General features: G+C 39.8%; 1 protein-coding gene across 3 annotated transcripts in view; it reads right to left on the reverse strand.

Annotated features, from left to right (window-relative positions):
* BRINP3 (BMP/retinoic acid inducible neural specific 3) overlaps nucleotides 1-27103 on the reverse strand; it is a 439538-nt gene that overhangs the window by 162266 nt on the left and 250169 nt on the right. For all 3 annotated transcript variants that reach the window (XM_045859062.1, XM_045859042.1, XM_045859052.1), the window contains one exon: nucleotides 25677-25962. In XM_045859062.1, the coding sequence (XP_045715018.1) occupies nucleotides 25677-25912 (236 nt within the window). In that variant the 5' untranslated portion in view covers nucleotides 25913-25962. The remainder of the gene's footprint in view (nucleotides 1-25676; nucleotides 25963-27103) is intronic.

A 27103-nucleotide genomic window follows, 5' to 3' on the forward strand; every position in this document is an offset into this window, starting at 1 on the left:
CACGGCGCCTGCACTAACTCCAGTAACGGAATTGTAGGGCTCCAGCCGGCGTCCTGGGAGAACCGGCGGGTGTGGGGAGGACATATCTTTGGTGTCAGAAGTGTTACAGAGAGGAAACAGAAACAACTGTTTACTTTTAATGGGCATGTTTGTGTTACACTAGTCTAATATGCATGAGCTAAATGTAGTAGCTAATAGTAAAAATAGATTATCGCAATTGTTATTAGAATAGCAGTCTTAAGAATAAATGCCTGTGAACCATTCTTAAATGAAAACTGATGTCATATATGTAGGCATGGATTATTTTATGTATGACAGTGAAGCTTAATTTGTATGGAATATTTTTCCTTAAAAAAGGAAATTGTAGTAATATATTTTTACATTTAAAAATTACATAGTTACTTAGAGTTTCATTTGTAAAACTATAGGCCATTTTAAAAATTACAGAAATAACGCAATTAATGTGTTCATATATTCATCAACTGGAAGACTTTTTAGTCAGATGAGCATTGAAATGCTAATGGTTTATAACAGCTCCTCCTTATTGTAAATTAAAATTAGTTACATCATCTTTACACTCAATAGCAATTATTAATTTTAGAAACCCAACTTACTTTTTAAAAAATCCTTTCAGGCTCTACGCTAAAACCTCTGCGGAGGTGTCTCCAGGGGGAAGATGTTTTGCTGAGAGAACGCCTGGTGCCCTCCCAGGGGAGCAAGCCCGCAGGTCACACATGGATGGTGAGCTTGGTGAAACATCAATTCCGCTTTACACCCAACAGAACCTATATAAATTTAAGGCTCGAGTTTGACAAGTTTATAAATCAGGTGAAAGGTAAACTTTTGCAAACTCTACCAAAAATAATAATAATAATAAAGAACAAGCCCTGGCTGGTGCAGCTCAGTGGATTGAGCGCGGGCTGCGAACCAAAGTGTCGCAGGTTCGATTCCCAGTCAGGGTACATGCCTGGGTTGCAGGCCACGGCCCCCAGCAACCGCACATTGATGTTTCTCTCCCTCTCTCTCTTTCTCCCTCCCTTCCCTCTCTGAAAATAAATAAACAAAATCTTTAAAAATAATAATAATAATAAAGAACAAAAAAAAGGAAGGAAAACAATACTATGTTCACAAAGTGATAAGGTGAGCTTTCCTGTAAGGATTTCTTAAAAAGGGTACTTATATTTAATAGTTTTAAGAGATTCGATTTTTTTCTCTATTATTAAAATGTTTTTTCTACTGTCCTAAAAGTGTTATCTTCTAAACCAACAACTTATGCTTTTCAAGTCCTCGAATCTAGGTCAACATCAAATGGGCCTAAGGGAAGATGAACATAAAGAAAAGAATAGCCTGTAGTCGAACTTGACGTGGGTTAGGCTATGATATCCTAGACTAATAAGGAAGCTTTATGAGATTTCTATTTGGCTAATCCATTAGGTTGTGCCGGTGAAAACAGGTGGAGTGCAATCCCGCAGCCTGACAAAACCTGCTGGAGACAGGAGAAGCCGCATGGTCAGATCAAATAATTCGATGCAGAAGCCAAGTGACCGCATGCTACCTCCACTCCGTAGCACAGACCAAGACGTGTAGAGATTTTCACTGAGTATCAACTGATACGGGAATGATTCACTGTTTGCATAAGGAATTAATCCCATAAGCGAATCAGAGTAGAAATAAGAAGCACACTTTCAAAAGGACACTGAGAACTGAAGGATGATTCTGTGGATAAACTGAAAAGTATTGAGCTTCTCCAACATTTTGGAGTTCACTTTTTAAAAATTAACTGGATACTTCATACTAGTTCCCTTTAATGTACCCACTCTTGTCACTGTGTATACTGATTTTGAATCAACATTTCCATCCCCTTAGATAATTTGATAAATATTTCCATGTCAAGGTGAAAATTGAAGGCAGAGCTTGTTAGATCTGAGAAAAATGTGTATTTTGAGCAAAGCTTCTTAAGAGAAAGAGGGAAATGTATCTGAATGCATTTGGAATCGACCATGTGCCAGATAATGTACCTACCCACATCTCATTTCATCCCCCCAAAGGCCCTAAGAGATAGTGATAATTACTCCAGGTAATTTCACAAAGAACCAAATGTGAGCATAAGAAAAAGCGTGCAAGTTAAAACTGACCCCTTGACTCTGAACCCCATCACCCACGCTCTTTAAGTCAAATCACTGGCTATTTTGCAGTCTGTTTACGGTTTTGTTATTTGCAAACAAGTATTCTAATGGACAACGTTTCAGTCCATAGCAAGCAAAATTAAAAGCAGTATTGTGTCACAGCACAGTCAGATCCATTTACAAAGTTATTGCTGGAGGAAGAAAAATAAATCCACTGAGTAAGCCCTATGACTCAGGGCTGAAATTCAATAAAAAGTTATATTATATTTCTAGAATAATTCTGTTTGACGGATCAACAGAACCATGCTAAAAAGAGGTGGCTGTTTTTTTTCTTAATAACATTACAGATGCCCACAACTTTATGAGACATGTTACTTATTAATATATCTACTTCCTTTGCTGGAGAAGAATGGTTATTACTAACAACACCTTCATACTTCCACAGAAACAAGGACAATATAGTTAACCAAGGAGGGAAGATGTAATCTCTAGTAAAAAAATGGCTAATAATATCATCTCCTTAAATTCATAAAGCACTTCATGGTTTTCAAGACTCTTTCATATACATTATGTCATTTAGTCCTTCAAAAGCCCTGTGAGATTGCCAGAAAACATAAATTATTAACTCAAATTTATGGGCGAGCAAATTAAGGCTCAGAAAGATTAAGTGCCTCACCTGATAATACACACAGTTTTTATGGTGGCACTTATACATTATTAACACTAAGTTTCTTTCGGAATTTTCTGGTGTCTTTTTCTCAGCAGCAATGCGTTTACTAATTGGGATGGGAGTTTCACAATATCTTCCCCAGTTTTCAAAATGGTTTTAATCTAAAAATTACAGCTGAACAGTTGCCATGACTTCAGAACCATAAAGGCCCCTGAAGGTTTTTGAAAATCATGCGCAGAAATCACTGAGTATATTTCTAACACAGAAAACCAAAAAATGTAAACAAATGAACCAAAAAGCAAGCGACTGTTCTTCAATGTATCAAAGTGGCTAAGATGTATCAAAGTGGCTTGCGTGCACAGTTCCTGAGTTTTAGGATTAATGGCACGGCCTTTTCTGAGTGTGTGGGAGTAAGGAATATTTTCCCAGAAGCAGGGGCAGACCACATCATTTTTTAGCATGAATAATGATGAGCCGTTTGCGCTCTGATGATGCTGCAGGATCTCGAGCAGGCAGCTGGGAGGCTCACCGCACAAATTAGCGCGGCACCACACACCCCGGCAAGCCGCATTGAGAGGATGAGAGCCCGCAGAAGGGAAGGGTTTGTCGGGTATAAAATACTCTGGGAAAAGGCAAAAATGTGCACTCACATGGGTGTATCCTGCAGCTTTCAGCCTTCTGAATTCTGTAGGCGGATTTAGGGATTTCATTCGCAGGCGCCCTGTACCACTTACTCTGCAGGAACTGGGTGAGAAGGGCGAACAAGCAACAACATGAATCCAAATGCATCCAGGTAGACGGAAGACGAGTTAGCCAGGTCTGTGTGTCCTTTCCATCACGTCACTTAGGAGGGCCAAGGCGCCTAGTGCCGTTCAACTAATACAGGATGGTTCGTGGTGCTGAGGCAGGCTGCATTTTTCTTTCTAATTTGACCTCCGAGTTACTATCTGCTCTAGAAAGAGCCAACGATTTCTTCAGGCTAACCAGGATCTTGTAAAGTATAAACTCTCACATTCTGTAAAGCTGGGAGTTGTTCATACCACATACAGTTTCAGAAGTAAAAACGTTGAAACGGTTACGGAATATTTGCATTCAGCTCACCATCCACCAGTAATTCTGTGTCCCTGGCTCTCACACACAACGGCTTCCTCTTACTCAAAAGTCCGGAAGAATAATATAGAAGGTTTCACAGTATCATCTATTCATCATCATCCTTTAATATGCTATGGGCCCTGTTTTATAAGCTTAACACAAATCATGTCATGCCACGGGACTATTTCTGCTAAGCCTGTGTTTTCTTAGCACCACAAGAATCAGAACTGTCTGAATGAGTCTCCTGACAGATCAGATTTCAATCTAAAGTGATATAAAATAAAATGCATTTTAGTGTGGCTTTGGCCTCGCTTATTCTTCAAGAACGTGGGGCAGCTCTGAGAGGAACTGGCTTCCATGCCGTCCTGCTGTGACATGCATCCAAGTTCATTTAAAATCAGCGCGCATCCTATATACTAAGAACATGCTTTTATCACCAGGGACCAGCAGTTTCCTCAAAAAGCCTTTGATTCTCCTGTCTAATTTCTCTTACTAAAAAAAAAGGAAAAAAAAAGTCCACCCAAACTGAAATAATTGACTCTGGGAGATGTTTTCTAAAATTCAAATGAAAATCACCAACACAGTCCTGCCTGGTAATTAACTTAGGTACCTTTTTAAGCTAACTCACTTTAAATAAAGCTCTGAAAGAGAAGAGTGATCAGGACCAAATCAAAGATTCCACGCCAACACTACTGAGGGCCTTCTTCAGTTAAATCAGATGCCAAATTACAACTGATCTTAAAATACTGCAGTCTGAAATGTTAGCCGCGTTTCTCCATCAGAATCTCTTTGATCATTATAGACCACGTTTTTTTAGCAACAGCAGAGTAATTTATTGAGGAAAAATGTAGACATGGCTTGAATTTTGCCAGCCACCCTGAGGGTCAGCCCCACAGATGATGGGGATCCTTCCAACTGAAGGTCACTACAGTTCAGGCTGTACCACGTTACATAATAGACGTTAACACCCCCGCCCCCCGCCACAGCACGCCTGAAATCGAGGACACTGGAAAACTCCTCAAGTCAGTAAATGACTGTGGCAGGTCAAGCTCTCTCCAGAAAGTGTAACCCTGAAGGTATGGCTTATTACCCAGTTCTTTGGTAAATCAAGGTGGAAAAAAAGTGATATTCAAGGAAAAAGGGTTGTGGGTCAAGCCATTTATTTCTTAAAAGCATTTAAACTCTAATTTATACAAGGTTTAAACCTGGCAATAGGACCATATTAACGTCATTAATTTAGCTTTTTTTCCTGTCTCTCTACCTTCTTCTCTCTTTGTAAAACAATAAACATATCCTTGTGTGAGGATTTAAAAATAATACAAATTTTATTCTATTTTTTTAAAGATTCTACTTATTTATTTTTAGACAGAGGGGAAGGATGGGAGAAAGAGAAGAAGAGAAACATCATTGTGTGGCTGACTCTCACATGGTCCCCACTGGGGACCTGGCCCACAACCCAGGCATGTGCTCTGACCAGGAATTGAACTGGCAACCCTTTGGTTTACAGCCTATGCTCAATCCACTGAGCTACACCAGCCAGAGCAAAAAAAGATAAAAAAAATAAAATAAATCATTGTGTGCTGATTTGTATTCGCCCAGTTCTCCCCAACAGGTAATGTGTAGCTTATCAGTGGTTAGGAAATATTCTATCTAAGATCAAATGCGACAGATTAATGCAGAATAGAACTTTATTTTACCTTTTTAACAAGACAAGTAATGTTTGAAATGTTATGCCTTTGTTCAAGCGTAAATGTGGTGCATAATAAAAGAATTATCTGATACATGTAACAAATACTCTTTCCTTCCTCCCTTCCTTCCTTCTCTCCTTCCTTCTTTCACTTTCCTTTGAGATTTCTCTGGCTGTTAACAACAGAACAGACTAGAAAAATGAGAAATGATAATAATCTAAAGTAGACTGGTAATGCTGGAAATGGAAAACAAAAAGTGGTTGGATGTTGGATGTGGTCAAAGGTTGAGCGTATCAGATCTGCTGGTGGATCAGACAGGAGGGCCAAGGGTGAGTACACCTCCAAGATTTCTCGCCGAACAACTGGGTGAATAGTACTGGCTTCACTAAGATATGGAGACAAAGGCAAGTGTTGTCTCAGCAATCTTTGTTTGTTTGCTTTCCTTGTTTTGCTGGGGAAAAACCAAGCATTCTGTTTTGAACATGTTAAGTTTAGTGTGTCATCATTACTCGTATAAACAGAGATGCAAGCAGTGTTTGAGGCTCATGAAAAGGCTCGAAGTTAGGTTATAAATTCCATGTCATCAGTACACAGGAGCACACAGGTAGGATTTAAATTGGATTAAATCATCTATAGAGAATGCAAAGATATGAAAGACAAAGAAGAAATACAACAGAGCACTAGAGCATTTGAAGACTTTGAGGTCATGCAAAAGCTAAGGAATCAGAAAAGGAGAATGAGAGGAACAAGCAGTTTTAGAAGAGACACCAACAGAAAATGTTGTCCTTAAAGGCAAGTGAAGTAATGTTTCCACAGAAGTCTGATAACAGAGTCTTAACACTGTGAAGGTCAAGTATGTATGGAGAGAAAAATGAGCACTGGATACAGTGAAAGGCAATGTAGTTATCATATTAACACAAGTTATTCAAGTGAAATGCCAGAGGCCAAAGTCTTATTGGACTGGTTAAAATAAAATGAAGACTTCTGGGAATATGGGCTACTGAGCAAATGTCTATTTCCCTCCCTACCAAAGTTTTGCGAAAATGACAGGGAGGATTTTTAAAAGGTATACACTTACAAGGTGGAAGACCAAAGGCGGACAGCAAAATCTCAGCAGGTCCAATGTTTAAACACGTTTTGGAATTTAGAAAGTGTAGACAGAAAACCCAATTAAAAGTGAGAGAAAGCTAAACTCTAAGTGCTTGAAGGGCTGAATGTAAGAAAATCAATTTGCTCCCAGAATGCCCAGACAGGGGAGAGATGGGGCTGGAAGAGGGTTCACGGTGCATCTGTTTACCCCTCACTCAGGTTCTCTTTTGTCTGACCAGACGGTTCCCCGCCAGCGGACATTTGCATCTACATCTAACTGTTACCTTTTAACTTAGGGGACTACTCGGCAGATGAATGCTAGCACAATATACATGCACGTCTATGATTATCTCAGAAAATCTTCGATACTCTTTTTCCTGTATATCATCTACGTTGATTTTACATTTTATTCTGCTGTGTCTCAGTCATATTCAATACGTTCTTAAACTTACGCCCAATGGTGGCTGCCTTTGAATGTCTTTTAAACGGACATTTATAGCAAGCACAAAATAAAAAAATCTGATTAAATAATGATCAACTCAATACAAATATCAAAGAGGCTATCTCAAGAACCATGAACCTCTTCAAAGATTTATCTCTATGTATGTGTTGGCTTATATTTCTTCCACAATGTAGTAGGTAAATATTTCTATCAATATAGAAACCTAAGGCATAGCTCTTGGCTGTGGTGAATGTACACAAATTGCTCTCTCTGTATGTGTAGGTCACCCAGTTTTCAGTCGGTGACCTAATTAACAAGCATCCCCTGTACACTAAGACGGACTACATGTGTCTGGCCAGCCCTGGGCCAGGCGCACCGCAAGGGAAGGGACTTCAATTTATTCCAGACGTAACTGCTGCCCTTGTAAGAAGAACATCTTGCACATCATATGTGCCTGAGAAAGAATCTGAGTTCATTGGAACTAAACTTCAAAAACAGAAGCAGAGCATAGACACGCATGAGCATAATATTTGAAACACTTTTGCAGTGGATATCCACAGATGTTCGTGAATGCCCACGGCCTATCAGAAGTCTCTCATAAGAATTTGCTGGATCGAATGCCAGTTTTGTATTTATTTTTTGAGAAACATTCATGCTGCACCATTTTGCATTTCTATCAATTTCTCCACATCCTCACCAACTCTTGTTACTTATCTTTTCTGATGCGTTATCCTAACAAGTAGGAGGTCATATCTCCTTGTAGTTTTTAACTGCATTTTACTGATCATTAAAGGTGGTGAGCCTCTCTTCCTATACCCCTTTGAACAAAACTCGTCAATTTTAAAACTTTGAAGTCAATCCATTTAGGAGTAATTCACCCTAAAATTAAATAAACCTCTGCTTTCTTACACAACAATCTGCAGAACAATGAAAGGTATAGAAAGACACGGAGCCTGTTTATTGGTTACAGACTCTGTGTGCACATCCGTTTGGGCAGCAGAAGGTGCAGGAAGGGGCTAACTGGACAAGTGTGGTCGAGAAGCATCAGGACCCACTAGGAGCCCCTACGAGGCTCATGTCTGCCTTCTACCTGCTCACGTAGCTTTCTGCTGCTTTGGCTTGTGGGCCTCGAACCCAGGGCCAGGGCCAGGGCCAGAGCAGCCTCCTGGGAACCCCACCTCCTGTGGCTTCACAACTCAGCCATGGCGTTTTTTGAAATGGTGCCTTGACATCCTCATTACACTGCAGTCAAGACCAGACCCATGCATGATGGATCCATACTGAAGATCAACTCTGAGACTTCACCTTTTCTAGAAAATTAAAGCATATGAATTCTTTGGTAACACAAACCACATTATAACGTATTTGCGCACCTGGTGTAAAGAATTTTCATGAAAACATTAGAATTATTCCGTATTTTCCATCTAAGTACCCACTTGTAAGCTCAAGGCTCTTTGCTTATCTAAGAGAGAAAGCATATCTTAAAATCAATACGCATCCCTTAGTTAAACTTCAAATATTAGAGAACTCTAATTACATGAGTTCCTTTGTAACCACAAGGGAAAGTGAAAAACCGAATGTTTTGAAAGCATTACATTTAGAAAGTTAGAATTAATTTCTGAACACTAAAACCAATGTTGAAAAACAAAAGTTTATTCACTGCATCTTCACCAATATCCTACTGAATAAATTGAGCTAAGAAAACTAAACCTGGTATGTTTCTGTGGCTTATTTTCGTCCCACAGGGACAAAACATAAAATTTTAGGAATTTTAACTTTAAATCATATACTCATACTCATTACTGATACTTATTAAAAACTGCCCTGTAATATTTATAACGGAGTTTGAAGATGACTAATACAAGTATTCATCCAGGAGCGTTCCATCTAAACTATACAAATATTGTAAACACAACAAATGGAGATCTGAAATAACCCTACACACAAAAGTCATTTATTCCAAGTTTTGATGTCTGAGGCTAAGTAAACAAAGATGGCAACCCCCTCCCCTCCCCTCCCCTTCCCCCATTTTTCATACATCTTCTTTGTGTGGTTCCTAGTCTTAAAGATTATGTGTACATATACATTTAGACACACACACACACCACACACATTTTAGTTTGAATTCTTAAGAAGCTAGAAAAAGTGTGGCAGGTTCGATTCCCAGTCAGGATACATGCCTGGGTTGCAGGCCATGACCCCCAGCAACCATACATTGATGTCTCTCTCTCTCTCTCTCCTTCCCTTCCCTCTCTAAAAATAAATAAATAAAATATTTTTAAAAAGAAGCTAGAAAAAGAACAAGTCACCCTCCCAAACCCCAGAAAATTAATGCAAAATTCAGGTACATAGGCCAGTGCTAACTACCGGGGGGGAAAATATTCCCTACTTAAAAACATATTTCCAGGTCAATATGCAAACATCATTTGAAAGCATTCTTTGAAAATAAAGATATTGCTCTTGACAGGCTTTGCAAATATCAGCTGTGTTGGTGTAACATGTTTGCAAGCAAACCAAATTTGGGGGCCAAAGTAGGTTTTTATAATGAACCTATATATGAGTCTTAAATAAGACTCAGAAGCACACAGATGGTTCTGCAGGTGGCGATGACTTGACAACCAGAGCTATTCAAGGAGCACGCGTGAGTGTCTTGAAGGAACAACGGACACACAGCTGCTCTAGGAATTCTCCAGTCCCTCGAGCTGACATCTCCCGTCAATCATTTGGCCGCTAGTTTGTCTCCAACGGTCCTTGTGTTCCCATCCCTGAAGGTACATGCTTAACAGGTATATTAATACGTGCGGGGGAAAGGTCGGAGGCCGTCAGAGCGTGGGAGAAGGCAGGAACTGATGACCCGAGGGAAAAAGGAAACCTTTGCTAGTAAATGCAATTAGGCTTATCACCTTCGTCACAAGGGCAGGCGAACATCAGATGTTTAACCGTCGTTCCATTGGCAACCCTGGAGGAACCAAATAAACCAGTCCTTTGATCTCTAAAACAGGTCGCCTATTCCAGATACAGTCACAATCTCAGCCGTGGGTATTTCTAATTAACATACAAAGTGTCCACATATCTTTGGTAAAGTGTTAAGTTTTGACAAATTTCTGTTTAGACAAATAACCAACTTTAGTCCTCCAATTATAGACGATATCATCAAACCATCATCCTCGGCAAAAAAAAAAAAAAAAATAAAAAACAACTTACCATTCTGTGAAAGTGAAACTCACGAACCCTGCCATTCCCCCGGGTGACCTCAGCTGTCTCATGCACAGGCCCAGCAAAAACAGTTGAGATTTTAGAGCTGGGCCAGCCTGCACAGGGTGTTAGCAAAACATGGGGCTTCCAGTGGGATGCGGCGCTCCCACCAGCTCCAGATTCCTGTGTTCTGGTTCCCAGAAAGAGGTCAGGACAGGCCTGTTTGCTGAAACCTCCTGAGCGCAGGGGGGTGAGTTCCCGGCCCTCTGACTTTAGCAGGCGTAACAGTTGCCTGATTCTCACTTAGCACCAACAAACGACCCAACTGTCTCCTGCCACAGCTTTTCCACCCACGACTGCACACACCTTTCACCAACACTCACCGTGATGAGAAATGAGATCCTTCAGGCTGTGATCCCATACATGGCTAATAACCAGGTTTTTCATAAGTATTCCCAACAATCATCCTACCTTTTTAAATCATGAATGTCGTATTTTGTGTACGAAGCACAACTGGAATATTACAACAGTGAGTAGGGTTTTGTGAAAAATAAAAGAGGGTCCCTGAACAAGATTGTTTTCTTATGGTCATTCCAAGTGACATAAAGGGCGACTAGTGTTTTAGGGAAGCCTTGGCCTTTAGCAGATTCTTTAGTCCGTCTGTGACTGATGAACTGTCGAAGATGTGATCTTTTCAAAAACTACTCTTGGAAATGAATCTATACATTATTTTACTCAATTTTTATAGAAATGCGTATATATGTCACACCAAAGGGAATTCTCTGACCTCAGTAAAGTGTGGTAACAGTATACTTATGAAAAGTCATGATTTTCTATGTTACAAATCTCTGCTCCATTTCTTGAAATTAGTTACATATGTGATTATGTTAATAACTATCAATCTGTTCTGTTTAGACTTCATACAACAAAAAAGTCAAGTCCTAATTATTAATATTCCATGAAGCCTGGAATCACTGTGTCCATATCCTATAATCCTTGTAAAAAAATTTTACCTCCAAAAGTTCTAATATTCTCAACTGCTCCTCCATAAAGCTTCCTACTTTTGCTGCATGGTTCTCAGAGGTGGTTCTATTCCATGGGGTGTATTCACACTCTGTGATTATCACAACCCCAAGCAATGGTCCCACGATTTTTAAAGTGTGGTTAAGTAGTTTTTACATTTTTATTTTCAAAATTTGTATGAGAAATGGAGTTTTAATGTTTTCCTGAGGCGGGAGTTCATAAGAAAGTAAAGGGACGCAATCATTGGAAAACAATCTATAATGACGCCAGGAGGAACTTCCGAGAAGAATCTGGACTTTCGGAGTGAGCATAAGACATCTGAGAGTCCAGCTCAGCTGGCCTCGAAGGTTGGGCCACGTGAGGCGAGGAACACAGACAGAAGTATGCGACTGTCTGAGGTGAGACTATATTTTTACTTTGGAAAGACTATTACTTGTTGCTGGATTAATACAAGTCGTTTTCAGAAGGTTCAGCTGCTCTATAGACCCCAGGAAAATAACAATAGAAAATTAGATCTTATGTTATTATTTAAGCCTTCAAAAATCATGAGCGTTACCGTCCATGAAAAATGACAGCCGCGTTTGGGGATGTCAACGTGAAAAATGACACATTCAGGACACGGGCTGCAAATTCCTTGCGAATATTCTCTGATGTGATAGGTAACTAGAAACTTCCTGCACCAAAGCTGCTGGAGGATTTCCAGAACGTATGACTGATTTATTTCCCCTGTAAATAGCATGGCTTCCAGAATTAAGACGGGCAGTCCGTTGTTGGGTGTTGGGGTGGGGGAGGGCGGGCTGGATTTAAAATCTTGAACCTCATTCAAAAAACTAAACCGGGTGTTAAGTATTTTCAGTGTTAAGCATTTATTTTAGGTTTGCATTTTGGGCTGAATTAAAATTGCCTTTCTATGTTAAAAATTCTGCCTTTGATATATATCATGTGTCCACGCTAGTAGCTATTATAAAACTTAAAATGCTAGGGTATTATTAGTTTGTTTCAGCCTATTGTTTTGTATGAAAAGCAACCTTTGAAAGGCTGGTTTTCCCAGGTGACTGACTGCCAGTTGCGGCCCACGCAGCAGGGAGCTTCCTGGAGCTTCCTCGTTTGGAGGGAAAGGGTGTTCCTGGCCCCCTGATTTTGCATGCCCCCTTTTTAAATGGACAGTTCCTTAGGCTTCGGTCTGCTCCAGCTGCCTGTGGGCCAGGGTCTGAGGCACACAGGCCCTTTCTGGGGCGTCATTAGCACACCAGAGCTAGTCCCGAAGTGCTCAACATGCTCCCTACTCTCGGACGGGGGCTACCGCCTTATTTCCGGAGGCGGAACACTTCCCTTTCTTGTCTGAGGTTTCATCTCAGGCCACAGCCAAATATCGCCCCACACTTCTGTGCTGGGACTGGAACCGAGACTTTCAAAGGCAGCCCGATCTACTATACCAACTTGAATCTTTGTTTATCTGTTTAGCATCAAGTCAGAGAAAGGGTATTGATCAGGTATTTAAAATATTGTAAATGGATTCATATAATAGTGCAAATTTTTCCCTCCATAAATATTGTGACCAGCAGCGGGAAGATTAATTACCCTTACCATGACAAGAATTATCACGCTTTTTCTTTTTTTTTAAGATTTATTTATTTTATTTTTAGAGAGGGAAGGGAGGGAGAAAGAGAGAGAGAGAGGAACATCAATGTGCGGTTGCTGGGGGCTGTGGCCTGCAACCCAGGCATGTGCCCTGACTGGGAATCGAACCTGCGACACTTTGGTTCACAGCCCGTGCTCAATCCACTGAGCTATACCAGCCAGGGTGAATTATCACACTTTTTCATACTGGCAATTGAATAAAAAAACGTGAGGGTCATTTTAACTTAAGTTTTACTTATGCTTTGTGCTGTATTTCTTTATCCAATGCAGCACATTTGAACAATTTTCAAGATTAAGTTATTACAAAAGAATGAAATACTGCTTTTTGATACTTTCCTATTCACAAATAAATGTGTCAGGCTTCCCTTCCCACACATTTCTCAACGGCCCCACCCCCGGGGGTGGGCTGGGGGAAGCGTATGCGCATGTGTAGCTTCTGTCATTGGGGCTGGACGTGAGCCTTATTTATTATTATTATTATTATTATTATTATTATTATTATTATTATTATGGTAGTTTTGTTGTCTATGAGAATTTTATAATTTTAAATCACTATAACCCAACTTTAACCAATGCGAAGTAAGTTTCTGTTAATCTAGCTTCACTGTTAACCCTAACCTGTTCTTTCACAGATGCTGCATCCTGAACTTTACATTATGTTTGATTTCTTAATTGGTGAGAGTGTCACATATATGACTTTTTAAACTGGGTACATATGCGATCTATTTTTGGAATTTGCTCCAACTTATTACAGATTTAAAAGTATATTATCTTCTGCCTCCTTCCATGAAAGATAACTTGTTTACAGGTAAAATTCTTGAGTCTTAACCTTTATCCTAAGCTCTGCTGTATTCCTTCACTATGTTCTCGAATGTGCTGTTACGTAGCCCAAGTTGAGAGGCTGGTGTAAAATATTATGACCGGTTACTGTGGTCTGCTGTCAAAATCATGCGTTGTCCCTGTCCTGGCCTTTGCAGGTCCCTCCGGAGACACCAAGTCTCATAAAAGCACCTGCCGTCGGCAGAGGGGCACTCTAAAGTGAGAGACAGAGTCTTTGTGTGAAGAGCAGTATCATCGGGGGGAGCGGGGATGAGTCTTGTTAGAACCGTGTTATCACAGGGATTTTAGGGATTCGTACAGACTTTTCATTCAGATTGTCGGGAACCCTGAGATGGCTTAGTCTAACACCCCGACCGTGTACCCCTGAGAAATGCCTGATGGAAACTCAGGTCTGCAAACTCTGCCCCACAGAGGACCTGCCTGCTGGTCACAGCAGAAGGGACCAGCCCCAGCAAGTGCGGCAGAGTCTTCAGATACTACAGCTTATTAGGTCCTGGGAAAACCACCATGGGGGAGCTCTGAAAAATACCACCACGGGTCAAGGAAAAGAACATTCTGACTTCCAGGGATGTTAGTCTCAGAGAGTCGTCTTTCCTTCTGTTCTAACACCTGAAGGACATTTTGGACCTCTGCCGATAATATGCAAAGAAGTATGTAAGCGCGCAAACCTCTTTAAAGGAACCCCCCTGCAGGAGATGAAGAAGCCAGAGCGAGAACAGAGACGTCGTTAAAAGAAAGGGCGGTGCATGAGCTCAGGGAGGACTCCCAGGGAGCCAGAGGGGCAGTAGTGAAACACAGACCAGCCTGGAGGCTGCCGGAAACAGAACTGACACTTGGAACAACCGTAGCAAGGCATGGAGGACAATGCTGAGAAAGATCTCTTAGAAAGGAAAAGGAAAAAAAATTAAAACAATGAAATCAAGGTGATGGTCTGAAGGACAGAATGACACGGTGCAAACTGTGAATCAGAGGTGCTGGGGAGCAATTCACAGACACAGAAAATAATGAGCAACTCGGTGGGAAAAAGTTTTAGATGGGGAGAAAAGAGATGTATGCTTGGGGACTGCAATGACTCCACAATTTCCAGATGAAACCAAGGACTTAAAACAACAGATAAATGCTGGCAAATACAGAGAGACTGTCTTAAAATATGCATTTAACACAGCTCTTAAAAATGAGGGAACAATGCTTTTGCATCTCCCATCTCCAGCAACCAATTTACTCTGACAATGAAGAAAGCTGACAGAGAGCCAGAACAGAAAAAAAAAAAGTGAGTGCCAAATTACTCTGTTCAAAGAAATTTACATTTTGAACTTACAATGGCAATCCCTTCTATTATGAGTCAGCAGCAACATACTGAACAAAGCAATGGTGCATGTTCTGAAAAAGGGCTACCTTCTCGCCCCCACTCAGGAAATGTGAACTTGAAGCCCAATAAAATAAAATGGATCCTATGAAAACAGGCTGAGGCAACATGGAATGTCGTATAACAGCTAAGTTGGCAAAACCTTGGCGTGACCTTAAAGAACTATACTTGTTAGAATTATTTCCAAATCAATAACCATTAGGTCCAAACAATGTTGATTTATGCCTTTCTGAAAGGTAAATGGCTCAAACAAAATCGTGGCAATAAAATCTTCCTCTCTAACAGTATCCATTTCAACGGGAAGCCAATAAATCTGACTTTCATGAAAAGCCAATAAATAATGAAAAGCCAGGCATTTTGTTTTTAATCAGCAAAAATTTAAATGCGTTGTCAGTATTGCAAAAAAGTTCTGTGCTTGGTCATTGATATGTAGAGCATGTAGTTTCAAAGATGAAGAAGCATGTATTTCTTCAATATTACAATATGATCTGAGGATTCTAACAGTTTATATGTAGTCTCTAGTTTGCAAATATATAATAAAAATATATATATCTGAATCTAGAGGATAATATGCACAATTACTTCTGAAAGAAGAAATAACGTATTCCCCATCTCATCTTTACACCCCCATTCCCCTCAAATTTTTTTTAAATAGAGGTGTTGCTATGGGAACATTAAATGTATAATATGCCTGTGATTTTAATGTCATCCAGTTTTTACCATTCTACCATCTTATACCTCATGGGAGAGTATGTTGCCTAATTAAATATGTTATATTATAAAACTCAGAAACAAGTGCAATTTTCGAAAACATGGAATCTCGGTTGTGTGAAGGATGCACCTGAAAAGCACCACCAGAAGGAAATGAACCCGAAGGTACATTCGGTTGTGTCTGGGCAGTAAGTATGTGTTCCCTTCTCATCATGTCAGCTTTGATCACCAAATAGAGATGTTTACTTCAGATCTGACTTTTATCAGAGGTCAGGCGAATCACAGAAAGAAATGCTTCTCAAACATCTCATCAGTCGCTTGGGCTCTTCATTAGTTACTTTCCCAGCAGTCGAATTTAATCATGAAAGAAAGAAATATCAATGCCGTGACTCAAACGGAAAACCATGGCAGACAGCTAGGTGTCGGTACTGCGGCGTAGGTTGCCAATGACTCTTAAACACAAAGCAGAGTCCCAGGGTCAGAACCCAACAGATGCAGTTCAAGGTTATACTAGCACGATATGAGGATGGGGGGTGAGGCTCAGTCCTACAATGTCGGGCCATCACCATCTATATTTTTGCTTGAGCTAAGATTCATACAAGGGTCTAAAAATTCAGCTGAATGTGCCTATTCCGGATGATAGAAGTCAAAGGGTACCAATTTCTGGGAAAGGAAGAATACATGTGCAGAGAACAGGTCATAACCTAGTATTTAAATTATATAATTGTAATATATTTCAGTATTATATGTGACTTTCTCTTATCAAGAATTTGCTACTTCAACCGTTAAAAGGAATCATGCTAAAGTATTAACAAAAAGCCATCATTTAATTTTATGAAGCAAGGAACTTATTTGTTTGGTTCCTGCTTTTGAAACCAATCTATAAAATGAAACAGTTCAACCTCACTGTATAATTTATAAGAAATCAAATTAATGGTGCTATAAACTATCAAATACGTTGATTCCGTTCAGATGATGGCCTTACAGGATTTTTTTTCTCATAAAACTTATACCTGAGCAATATGTCTGACAGAACTACAGAGTAACATGGTAATTACTAAAATGTCTCAGAAAGTAGGTAACTTATACCACATGGATTATTCCATAGCTCAGCACATTAGTTTGAGTAGCTATTTTTATTATTTTCTTTTAGATTTTATTTATTTATTTTTTAGAGAAGGAAGGGAGGGAGACAGAGAGAAACATCAGTGTGCGGTTGCTGGGGGTCATGGCCTGCAACCCAGGCATGTGCACTGACTGGGAATCGAACCTGCGACACTTTGGCTCACAGCCCACGCTCTATCCACTGAGCTACGCCAGCCAGGGCTGAGTAGCTATTCCTAAAAGGGCAGTATATTCACAAATTCTCATGAACTTATTAACTTTAAATAAAAACATTCCTGGAATTGTGATGGAAATTTGTTTAAATAATACACTCAGTGTGACTATTGCTTAATTAATTGATTTAAAGTACATGTGATATTCTATGTGCATAGGTTCCACTCATTTATATGCAAGTTTAAGAGATCAAGTCATATAAAAATTAATTTTGGAAATTTTATTATATCTTGCTTAAAAACAATCATTTTACTAGATTATTAAACTGAAAAAGAGGAGGATTTCATTTTCAATGAGAAAAAATATTCAGAAAAATGAATTCAGTCATATGCATAAACTTGCAAGTAAACCATTTTCTTTCAAGAATTTCTTACTGCATAACTGTATTGTTTTTCTGTCTAATGCAAATTAAGTGAATATTAATCTACATTATTATTCATTTTCCTCTAAAATGTCACTCAAAAGCTTATCTGCATTGCTGAAAGAATTGAAAAATAATAATTTGCGCAAAAACCCATGAGCCCTACTGGGCATTCATTTTTAGTATAAAATAAAAAACAAATAATGCTATTGAGAGATATATACTCAAGGTTAAAGGCAAACCCAGGAACAAAGCACATTCAAGTTCATTCATACACAAATACATACACAAATAGAAAGACTGATGCATTGGGCATAATCAAAAATTCAAATCACAAATCTGCAAATCTCAACAGATTTCTATCAAACAGAACCTTTATCTCCACATCTTGCTACAGTTCTCATTCACTTACAAGTCAGATGATGTCTCACTTAACATAGCTTTCACACTTAAAGTCCAGAAATTATATCTTAAACGTAACACGGAAGTCGAGGAACTTGACTGCAGTTGGCAATGATGGAATGTCCAATTGCCATTCGGAGATATATTTCTCCGATTTCCAAAGGGAGTGACTTTGGAAACCACAACACGGAACTGGCAATTTGTGAATTCAAAACAGTCTGCTCGCCCTCTGGGTCACTCAAAAATTGGCGAGACTCAGAATGCACGTCACTCACAAAAACTGAACACTGTGATTTGAAGGTATTACCCTTTGACCGAACAGTCATCAGGAAGTCCCGTCTTTTCGTGTCTCCAATGTGACACTGAAGGAGCTGGGGGTTTCAGGGCTGCCACCTTCTAAAGGAGACAAGAGCTCTCTGCCTCTGCTTGCAGTTCTACTGCCTGTTCGAAGAGGAGGGATGGAGGGGGCCGTTAAAACTTCCATCTCTGTAGGACTAATCAGGGGCAGGAACTGTTTGTGCGCTTCTCAACCAACATCTGCTTTAACGTATCTGTGCAATTCCTGCATCTGCCATGAGAGGACGGGAAAGAATGGAATTGTTGAGGCTTAGCGTGGCCCTTCCATGAACTGCAATTGACCAATGACTCACAATAATGATCACACCTGCTGTTTGGGACTACAACAGGAAACAACTTGTTGTGTCAGTCCATTTGTGAACACAGTTTACAAATGTTTGCTTTTCATTTCTGTAAGAAATGCATACTTTATAGGAACCATTTAATAAGCACAGGTAATGATCAAATCACATTTATTCAAAAGAGGCGATAGAGACTAACAAATATTTTAGAATATGTTTTGTTAACAGGATCGCTCCTGAAGGATTGAGAAGTTGGGAATATTGTTCCAAATTAGAACTAGAGAAAGCGGAGAAATTGAACTTCATCTTATTACTACCCTGGTGAATATCTGCATCATTTCTTCACTAGACCACTGTCAATGTCCGGCTGCCATCCTGGTTTCTACTGTCCTTGGCTCTCGAATCCATTATCTTCTCAGTGCCAAATAATCTTTTAAAAAGTAAACCAGATCCTCCCACAATCCTCTGATCGTAAACTTGAACAAACTCTCCTTGTATTTAGAATCACACCCGAACTCCACTCTGGCATTAAACGCACTCAAAATCTAGCCTCTGGGTCTTTCTGACTTCATGGAACACCAGGTGTGTGGTCCTCCCGGGCTTGCGGGCTCTTTCTCTAATTAGTGGCTGCGATCTCCTCTGAGTGGGATCGTCTGTCTTTCAGCTCATGCTTACTTTTCAGATCTCGGTTCAACTCTCAATTTTAGAGATACCGCTTCTTACTGTCATCTTGACAGATTTGTCAAATGGGCCAGCCAGGTTTTTATATTACAGTACACGAGATGCGGACACACACAGTGCTCTTGGCAGGAGGACAGTGCAACCTTGACATCCAGACAGCCTGGGGTAGAACCAAAATAACATTTCCATAAACTAGAGGATGAATGGAAGGCCTGAGCGCTCCGATGTGAATGACCAATAACCAGGTGAGTGGGTACGGGTGCTAGAAGGTACACGCTCACAAATTCCAGCTCTTCACAGGATGGCATTCCTAATAGTTATACCTGTACACATGTGGATTCGGTTATCTCGGGATGGGGTGAGTTCTCACTTACCTGGAACATTTAAAGAAAGGGTTGATGATCACTTGACCGTGATATTAGAAATGCTGATTAGAAAGCAGGACTTAAATATCTATGCTTGAGTAGGTGAATCTTAAGGGCCTTTTCAATCCTTAGAATCTTTGATTATATTTTTTAAAAGTCTCACTTTAAAGAAAAATAACTGCATAGAAATTTATCATCCCTTGGTTTCCTTTAATAAGCATGGAAAGTATTTTTACATGGGATGAAGTTAGTGATGACTGCCAAAGATTACTCTTCATACAATGGTTAATCTTCAAGAGAGTCCATTTGGTGAACAAATACCTTATCAGTTTTCACTGGGGGGTGTTTGTTGAAATCTAATTTTCTATTATGTGTTAGGATAATGGTCATGTGTTTCTTTAAAATAAGACAGAACACAAGGCCACAGCACAACAGAGCTTTGCTGACGTGAAGCTAACAGGAGCGCTAGTTTAATTAGCCACTGCTATTATCTATTTAAGCAAATAGCCAGGCTGAGTAAGGTCTGCTAGAAAAAGAACATGCAAGTGAGTGGGGAAGCCACTTTCTTTGCCTCTGCCCAGCTGCGACAAAGGAAGGGAACAGGCAGCGGGCACCTTAGTGGAAGAGGGAGGAAGATGACTAAAAAAAGGGGAGACATTCAAAAAGTAATCCCATGCCAGCAGGATATATGTATATATGGGGTACGGGTACCTGAACCATAAGCCTGTAGGTAAGTGAACTACTGTCGCATATCACAAAACCTTCTGTTTTTTGACTCTCACTAAAATATTCAGAGGACCTTTAACAGTTCTTTAACAGTAGCCAAAGAGCGTATAATTTTCTCCTTTGCCTATAATCAAAATGTTTGGCCTTTACACTTAAACTAAAACAGTTAATATTTTCTTAAGTTTGTTGATTTAATAAAGAGTATACTTTTCATAGTGCCTTTTTCACTATAATATTTAGAGAAATAGATGAAAGCAAAATTAAAAATATATGAACATCCTTTGTACAATGTTTCCAGCTAACAGCTGTAGACCATCTGTGCATTGACACAGATCACTGGAGACTGAGAGGCAAGGCCCATGGACAAATGTCCATTTGCAACCTTTACTTACAATGAGGTATAGTGCAAATGACTATTTTTTCATTATAAGTGTTCATTTAAATATACACAATACACCCAAAAGAAAAAAAGTGGAAAAAATGTGAAGAGGTATCACTTAGGGTTTTTTCCCCTCTAATTTTAAACTTTGCATTTTTGGAATAGTGTCCAATTAAAAAAAAAACATATCAGCAACCCAGAGGCCCCACAACAGTGATAACAAAAGAAACAATACTGATAATTTTGGTAATTGTATTTGGAAAAAAACCACAGAGATAATAACAGTGAAGAATTAGAATGCTTGGTAAGTTGGAACCAGAGAGAGAAAAATAATCAAATAAATTATTTGTTTGAATGCCAAAAAAAATCATAATTGTTATTTTCTCTTCTGTAAATAATTCTGTGGACTAGAAATCCTGTTCATATTCATTTTAACAGCAACAAACATGAGTGCACTGTTAGACTAAAAATTATTACTTCCAAATTCTGTTGTTACACAGCAGTCCTTTACTTATCATCGTAAGGTTATACACAATCACCATTAGGAACTGCCTTTTCTGAAAGTTTTATTTCCTAAACCTTTGAATTAATATTTCTATTTTATTTGTGACTGAAATATTTCCAATGTCCACTAATGTATAAAGTACGAATTCATAGGTATATTTGATTGTGAGTTAAAATTAAATATAGGTTTAAATTTATTAAATGGCTTAATCTCAAAATTAGAGACATAACTGAACAGAGCTGTTGAATAAATGAATTTAACTAAAATTTAGTATATTTATGTATAAAGTCACTACCTACAACTCTCTTCTTAATTCATCACTGCACTGTAAAGTGCTCTAGCAAACTAACAGAATGATTTATAGAAAATCAACCAACTAAGAAAAATAGCTTCCTTCTCACTATAGACACCACCCTGTAACGTATAAGAAATAAGAAACAAATGAAGTAACAGTGAATTTTATAACAGTGAGAAGTTATAAAAGTTATGTTTAAGAATTCAAAACAGAGTAATCTTAGATATTTTTAAAAGTATTTATGTGACTTCAGCAAAAAACAGAAGAATGAAGACAGATGAATTAACCACTATTGCTTTTCCCCCCATCCCTACTTTCAGAGTTTAAATAAATATAAATTTTGCCTCTCTACTTAATATTTTAAAGGTTTCACTCAATCCTTAGCTTGGCCTTTCTTTTTGAGATTTATTCATCTTGTTTGAGTTTATAAACCTAGGTGATTTAAATAAACTTAATCACTATCTTTCATGTTAAATATCATCTCTTCTGAAAATCAGATTTTCACATTCCCATGCAATTTCATAACCATATTTACAACTTTTATCCTTAATTCTATATGTAATGGTTATTAATGTGGATTTTATTCTTATTGATACACTTTGATTTGCATTATTACCTTATCTTGCCCAATTTCTTTCCCTTTCCAAGGTACTATCTCCTCACCATCCTTTCTTTTTACAGATACCATAGGCAGAAGGCCAATTGTGCCTGTGTGTACACGCTAGTGTACGTGGGGGGGGGGGGGGTTGGGATTATAGAGAAGGAATCTTTCCACCCAATCACAATGACACTTCTTCAATTCTTTGTTCCGTCATCTTTTATTTGTTCCTTTCTTCCTTCATTGAGCACAGTCGCCCTACATGGTGACAGGCACACTGTCATACACTGCCAGCCCAAAGGTGTCATTACTGTTTTGTTGTATTTACAACATGTCAAGAGAGCTCTACCAATACCCAGGTTTTGCTAAGAAATGGGGAGTGTCAGCCACTCTTTCCCATTAACTCTTTGGTTTGCTGGCGATGCTCTGAGGTGTAGAGAGAGGTTAGGGCTCCATCATCAGGGGGACCTGTGGTTTGAGGTGACTGTAAGTTTGTGTTACTGATGTGAGTCCCTCGTCCAGAGCTCCTGCAAGTTATGAAGAGGATGAGGATTTCCGTGGCTTGGAAGAAATAATGCATTTGCTGGTGAATGTCCTGCTAAGCGTGTTTCTACAACATAATAACCCTGATCAGGAGACTCCAGTGCAGTAAAGGGCCTAGTGTGCTCCTAGTCCAGGCTCCACAGTGGGAAATATTTCTGCAGAAAGGTCTGTTTCCTAAGAGTGTGCACACTTACTTTAAATGGGCTTATGTTCTACTTCCCATCTTCAACTAAGAGAAGTAATGATGGCTGAAAACCCAACTTTTAATATTTAACCAAATAACCAATTAAGTGTTAGCAAGCTCATCCTAGAGTTTACAAGTCCATGATCTGCTCATAAAATAATCACTTCCTGGGTCATAATGTGGTTTCAGACAAAAATCTAAAAGAATACTCCTTAATACATATTCATTCAAAAGTACAAATATACCTAAGCCTTGTTAGTTGACCCCAAAAAATACACCTTTCAAAAAAAATGACATTTCTTTTTGCTTAAGCCCTTACAATGATCTTACTAATGTTCAGTTATAATCTTGCTCTTCTGTCTCTGAGATGAAAAGGACAATATGATTCTGGAGAAGGAGATAGATGAAGAAAGACAAATGAAAGAGATTTGACATAATTATTTTAACAGGCTTAATGTGTTTTACATTCCTAACTGATGCCTTTCAGAAACTATGGCAGCGCAATGCCATGCATGGAATAGTTTATGACAGTAATAACAGGCACTAGTAAAATTTCTCTGATCCCTTTTGAAAATTAGGTGGTCTTTTAAAATGATAAATCTAGTGCTTACATTGGAAAAATATCAGTTTTCTATCTATGTGTCTTAAACACAAATTGTGCAATAGAGGGAAAACCTCTGTGAAATATAAAGTATCTAACAATTATTTTTGAAGACAAATATGAACAAACAAAAGTAAGAACAACAAAATAACAAAAAAGCACCCACAAAACCATGGAAAACTATTCCAATCCTTGGATTTGAGGTTGCCTGGTACGTCAAAAATAAAGTTAACTTCTCCAGGAAGATCTCAGAGCCATTCTATTGGATGGAGAGGCAAATAGAATTCTCTGAAATTCTGGACAATGCTAGTTAGACAAATGAAATATCTCCCACTGGCAAGATGAAAGGAATCTTCATGATTATCTTTGTAGTGTTCGTTTCATAGCAACCTTCAAGGTCAACAGCATCATGAGGCAATGTTTCAAAGGTTGCACAAGACGTACTAGTCTGTTCTGGGCTGGAGGCAAGGACAACTTATTCCACTGTCCATGAACAGACGACTTCCATACATGTTCATCAGGCCACAAAGGTATGGGAAAGACATGGGAAAGTAGAGAAGTATGGGACTAATGAAGACCCTTAGGAGAAGAGTCCCACAAATTGTAAAGGGAATATATGAACCTTGAAAACAAATCACAAGGTGTTGTTTCTTATTACTTTTCACTATGGCGACCCAAGTCATTCTAATGCCTCTCTTTCACACAGCCTGGAACCTCTAAAAGCATGCTGCGCCACGTTGGCAACTCATAACCAGTCAACTGACAAACCAAACCCCAACAATCACACGCAGGTCACACCTCAGACCTCCCTACAGAGATGCCACCAGCTCTCGGAAGTATGCTCAGCACCCGTTTGATGACACCCTGCTGAGCGCCCTCCCGCAGGGGGCTGCACTAGAAGACATTCTTGCACCTTGAATTCAAGGGGTTCCCTTCACCCAATCCGTGCGGGGAAGCCAGCTAAAGCAACAAACACGTGCCACGGAATAGAGCTGGGATCATAACATGCTATTCCCTACTGCATTTCATCCACTTAATACCAGTCATTTCATTTTTAAAAAACAGTTAGAGTCAGTTTTTTTGTAGACTTGTGGCAGGGCTCTGGCTGCCTGGACTAAGGAATTTCCTACACACAGACAGACACACACACACACACACACACACACCAGCAATTCTGTGAGTCCTGATTGAGCTAGCTCAGCGCCCCCAGTCTCTCCTGTAAGTACGCACTGCGGAGAGAACTGACGCGCTTCTCACCGTGCTGTGTAGAAGACTACGTACGGACCGGAGGCGCAGTGCCCTCGGGTGCACATGCACAACGTGAAATAAAACACATCACGGCATTTACACAGGTGCAGGCGCACACACACAAATCTCCGTGTTGCTTCTCCGTCCGTGCCAAACCAGTCACTGAAAAGTGTTCCCTTCTGTCCTGAAGAAACAAGCCAACCAGAACTTTGGTAAGACATTCCCTGTGGCATACGTCGACATAGCCTTATCCACTCAGGCAACCACTGGTACGGTCCTCTCGTTGTGGGATTCACTGAGATCGGGGGGCAGGCGGTCTGTGGGGTTTAATACACGATCTCTTTTGTGTAATGATTTATAATGAAACACCGGAGAGCAGAGAACATTAAAGGCCATATATCTCACCCCCCTCTTCTTTCCTGGCCTTTGCTTTCAGGCCCCGTGTATCCACTTCCACTCCACTGCCATTTCCGCTGCTTCTGAATGCACAGTTACCTAATAGGCTAAAAAAGTTATGAACGGACTCAACTTTCAGGGACCAGTAGAAGATACCACTCCCATTTAAGCGCAAAGAAGGTAACAGCATGGTGTCAAATAGACAGGAAACACCATTTGAGAAAACCCACTTAACGATTTTTGCTGTTTACAATGATGAACTCAACCTCCAAGTTCATTGGAATTTACTCCACGGCAGCGGCGCATTCTAGAACATGAAAGGGAAACCAAGTGGCCACCGTCACCTCATTGTTCTAGAATATGTTACATCTGTGAAAAACAGGTTTGCATAACACAAAAACGTGACGGTGGCGAACGGTGAACAATACCCCCGACAGGAACCCTCTCCCCCTGAAGCTTTCCCTTAGAGGAACTGGCTCACACAGCACCTTCGGGGCGCAGACCTCCGCCACGGCGTTCCCTCGGCTCCGTACCTGTATATCTTGTATCGTGTGCTAAATCCCTGGCGGCTTCTGTCCACAAAATCTGTGTATTCCTGCGAGCGATGGAAGGGTCCCTTATCAGACAGGAGCCAGTCGAAGGGGCTCGTGGCATGCTGGTCCGAGACAGCAGCGACCGCTAAAACCCAGCAATGCAGACTCAGGGCTATCCACTCCCATGGAGCCATCAGAGAGAACAGGTCAGCACCGGCTCTGCTCCGCCATATCATGCTTCCTCCGGGGACTTAGGGCCGTCATCCTCTTAGCTTCCCCTCAACACCTAGACGAAATACACAGGCGGTTAGTCAGCCCCGCGTGGGTCTTCCCGGCAACGGAGGGGTTCGGGGGGCTCATCCTTCTTTCTTTCAAATCGAATACCATGGTTTGCGATTGGACAGCAGCAAAAGTAAATAAGTAAACCCAAATGACGCCTTTTTGCCCAAGCTGTATCCCTTTCACACCGGTGTCTTTCTGAGTGTGCTGGAAAATCCATCTTGAGGCTAGTGAGCCCTCCGCCACCGTGTCTCACGGTGGAGGGTGCAGCCCGGACGCCACGGCCGAAGGTTGTGACTAAGAATTCTTTTCTTCTGCTAAATGTTTTATAACATGGAATGCATTCCAAATAAATAATAAATGTTTAGTTATGTTATAAGTCATGTTATGCAATGTAATTCTACGTGCATTTTATTGTTGAGTGATTTTAGAAAAACGCTTTAAAATGAGTTGAAGATATTTAGGGAGTTATTTTCATAACATGGATAAGGTGGGATGGAATAAAACTGTGGGTTTAAGAACACGTACATACATACATACTTATATTTTTACACCTGTGAGTGTGTGTCTCTCTGTAAGTGAGTGAACGGATGGACAGATGTGTGGGGGGAGTGGATGTAGGGGTATATGTTCACCCCGATACTTTGTTTTCCATTATCCAGTTAGAAACCACCTTTCCTGATTATTTAAACTGAATATTATTAAATCACTTCCAGCATCTTTACAACATTTAAACATGTTCCTCTTATTACACGTGCGATAAATAGGCATACCTGCATAATTCATATGCACGCAGGAACTAAGACAGTGCAGGTTATGCGTAAACTATGAAACCATATATATTAATTTTAGGAGCATTCAAAAATAAAGTACCAAGAGGTGTGATCCCAGTGTGGCCTAGCAAAGGGACTTCACACGAGGCTGCTGATGCAATGTCTACATGCCACAGAAAGAATTCTATACATATCTGAGTTCTACGTTCCTTCCTCGCTGATTTTTTGAATATTGTTATTTCTATCACATAATTATACAATATATAAATTTTACCAATGAGAAAGTTTGGGTTGTGAAACTTCTTAGTCAGGAAAATCTCTTTAGAGAGCAATCAAAATGCACACTACTAGGTAAAATATATTAATTATAGTAGC

The sequence above is a fragment of the Phyllostomus hastatus genome, unplaced genomic scaffold (assembly GCF_019186645.2).
Source record: "Phyllostomus hastatus isolate PE091 unplaced genomic scaffold, TTU_PhHast_1.1 phas_contig_148, whole genome shotgun sequence".
In the NCBI taxonomy this organism is placed as follows: Eukaryota; Metazoa; Chordata; class Mammalia; order Chiroptera; family Phyllostomidae; genus Phyllostomus; species Phyllostomus hastatus.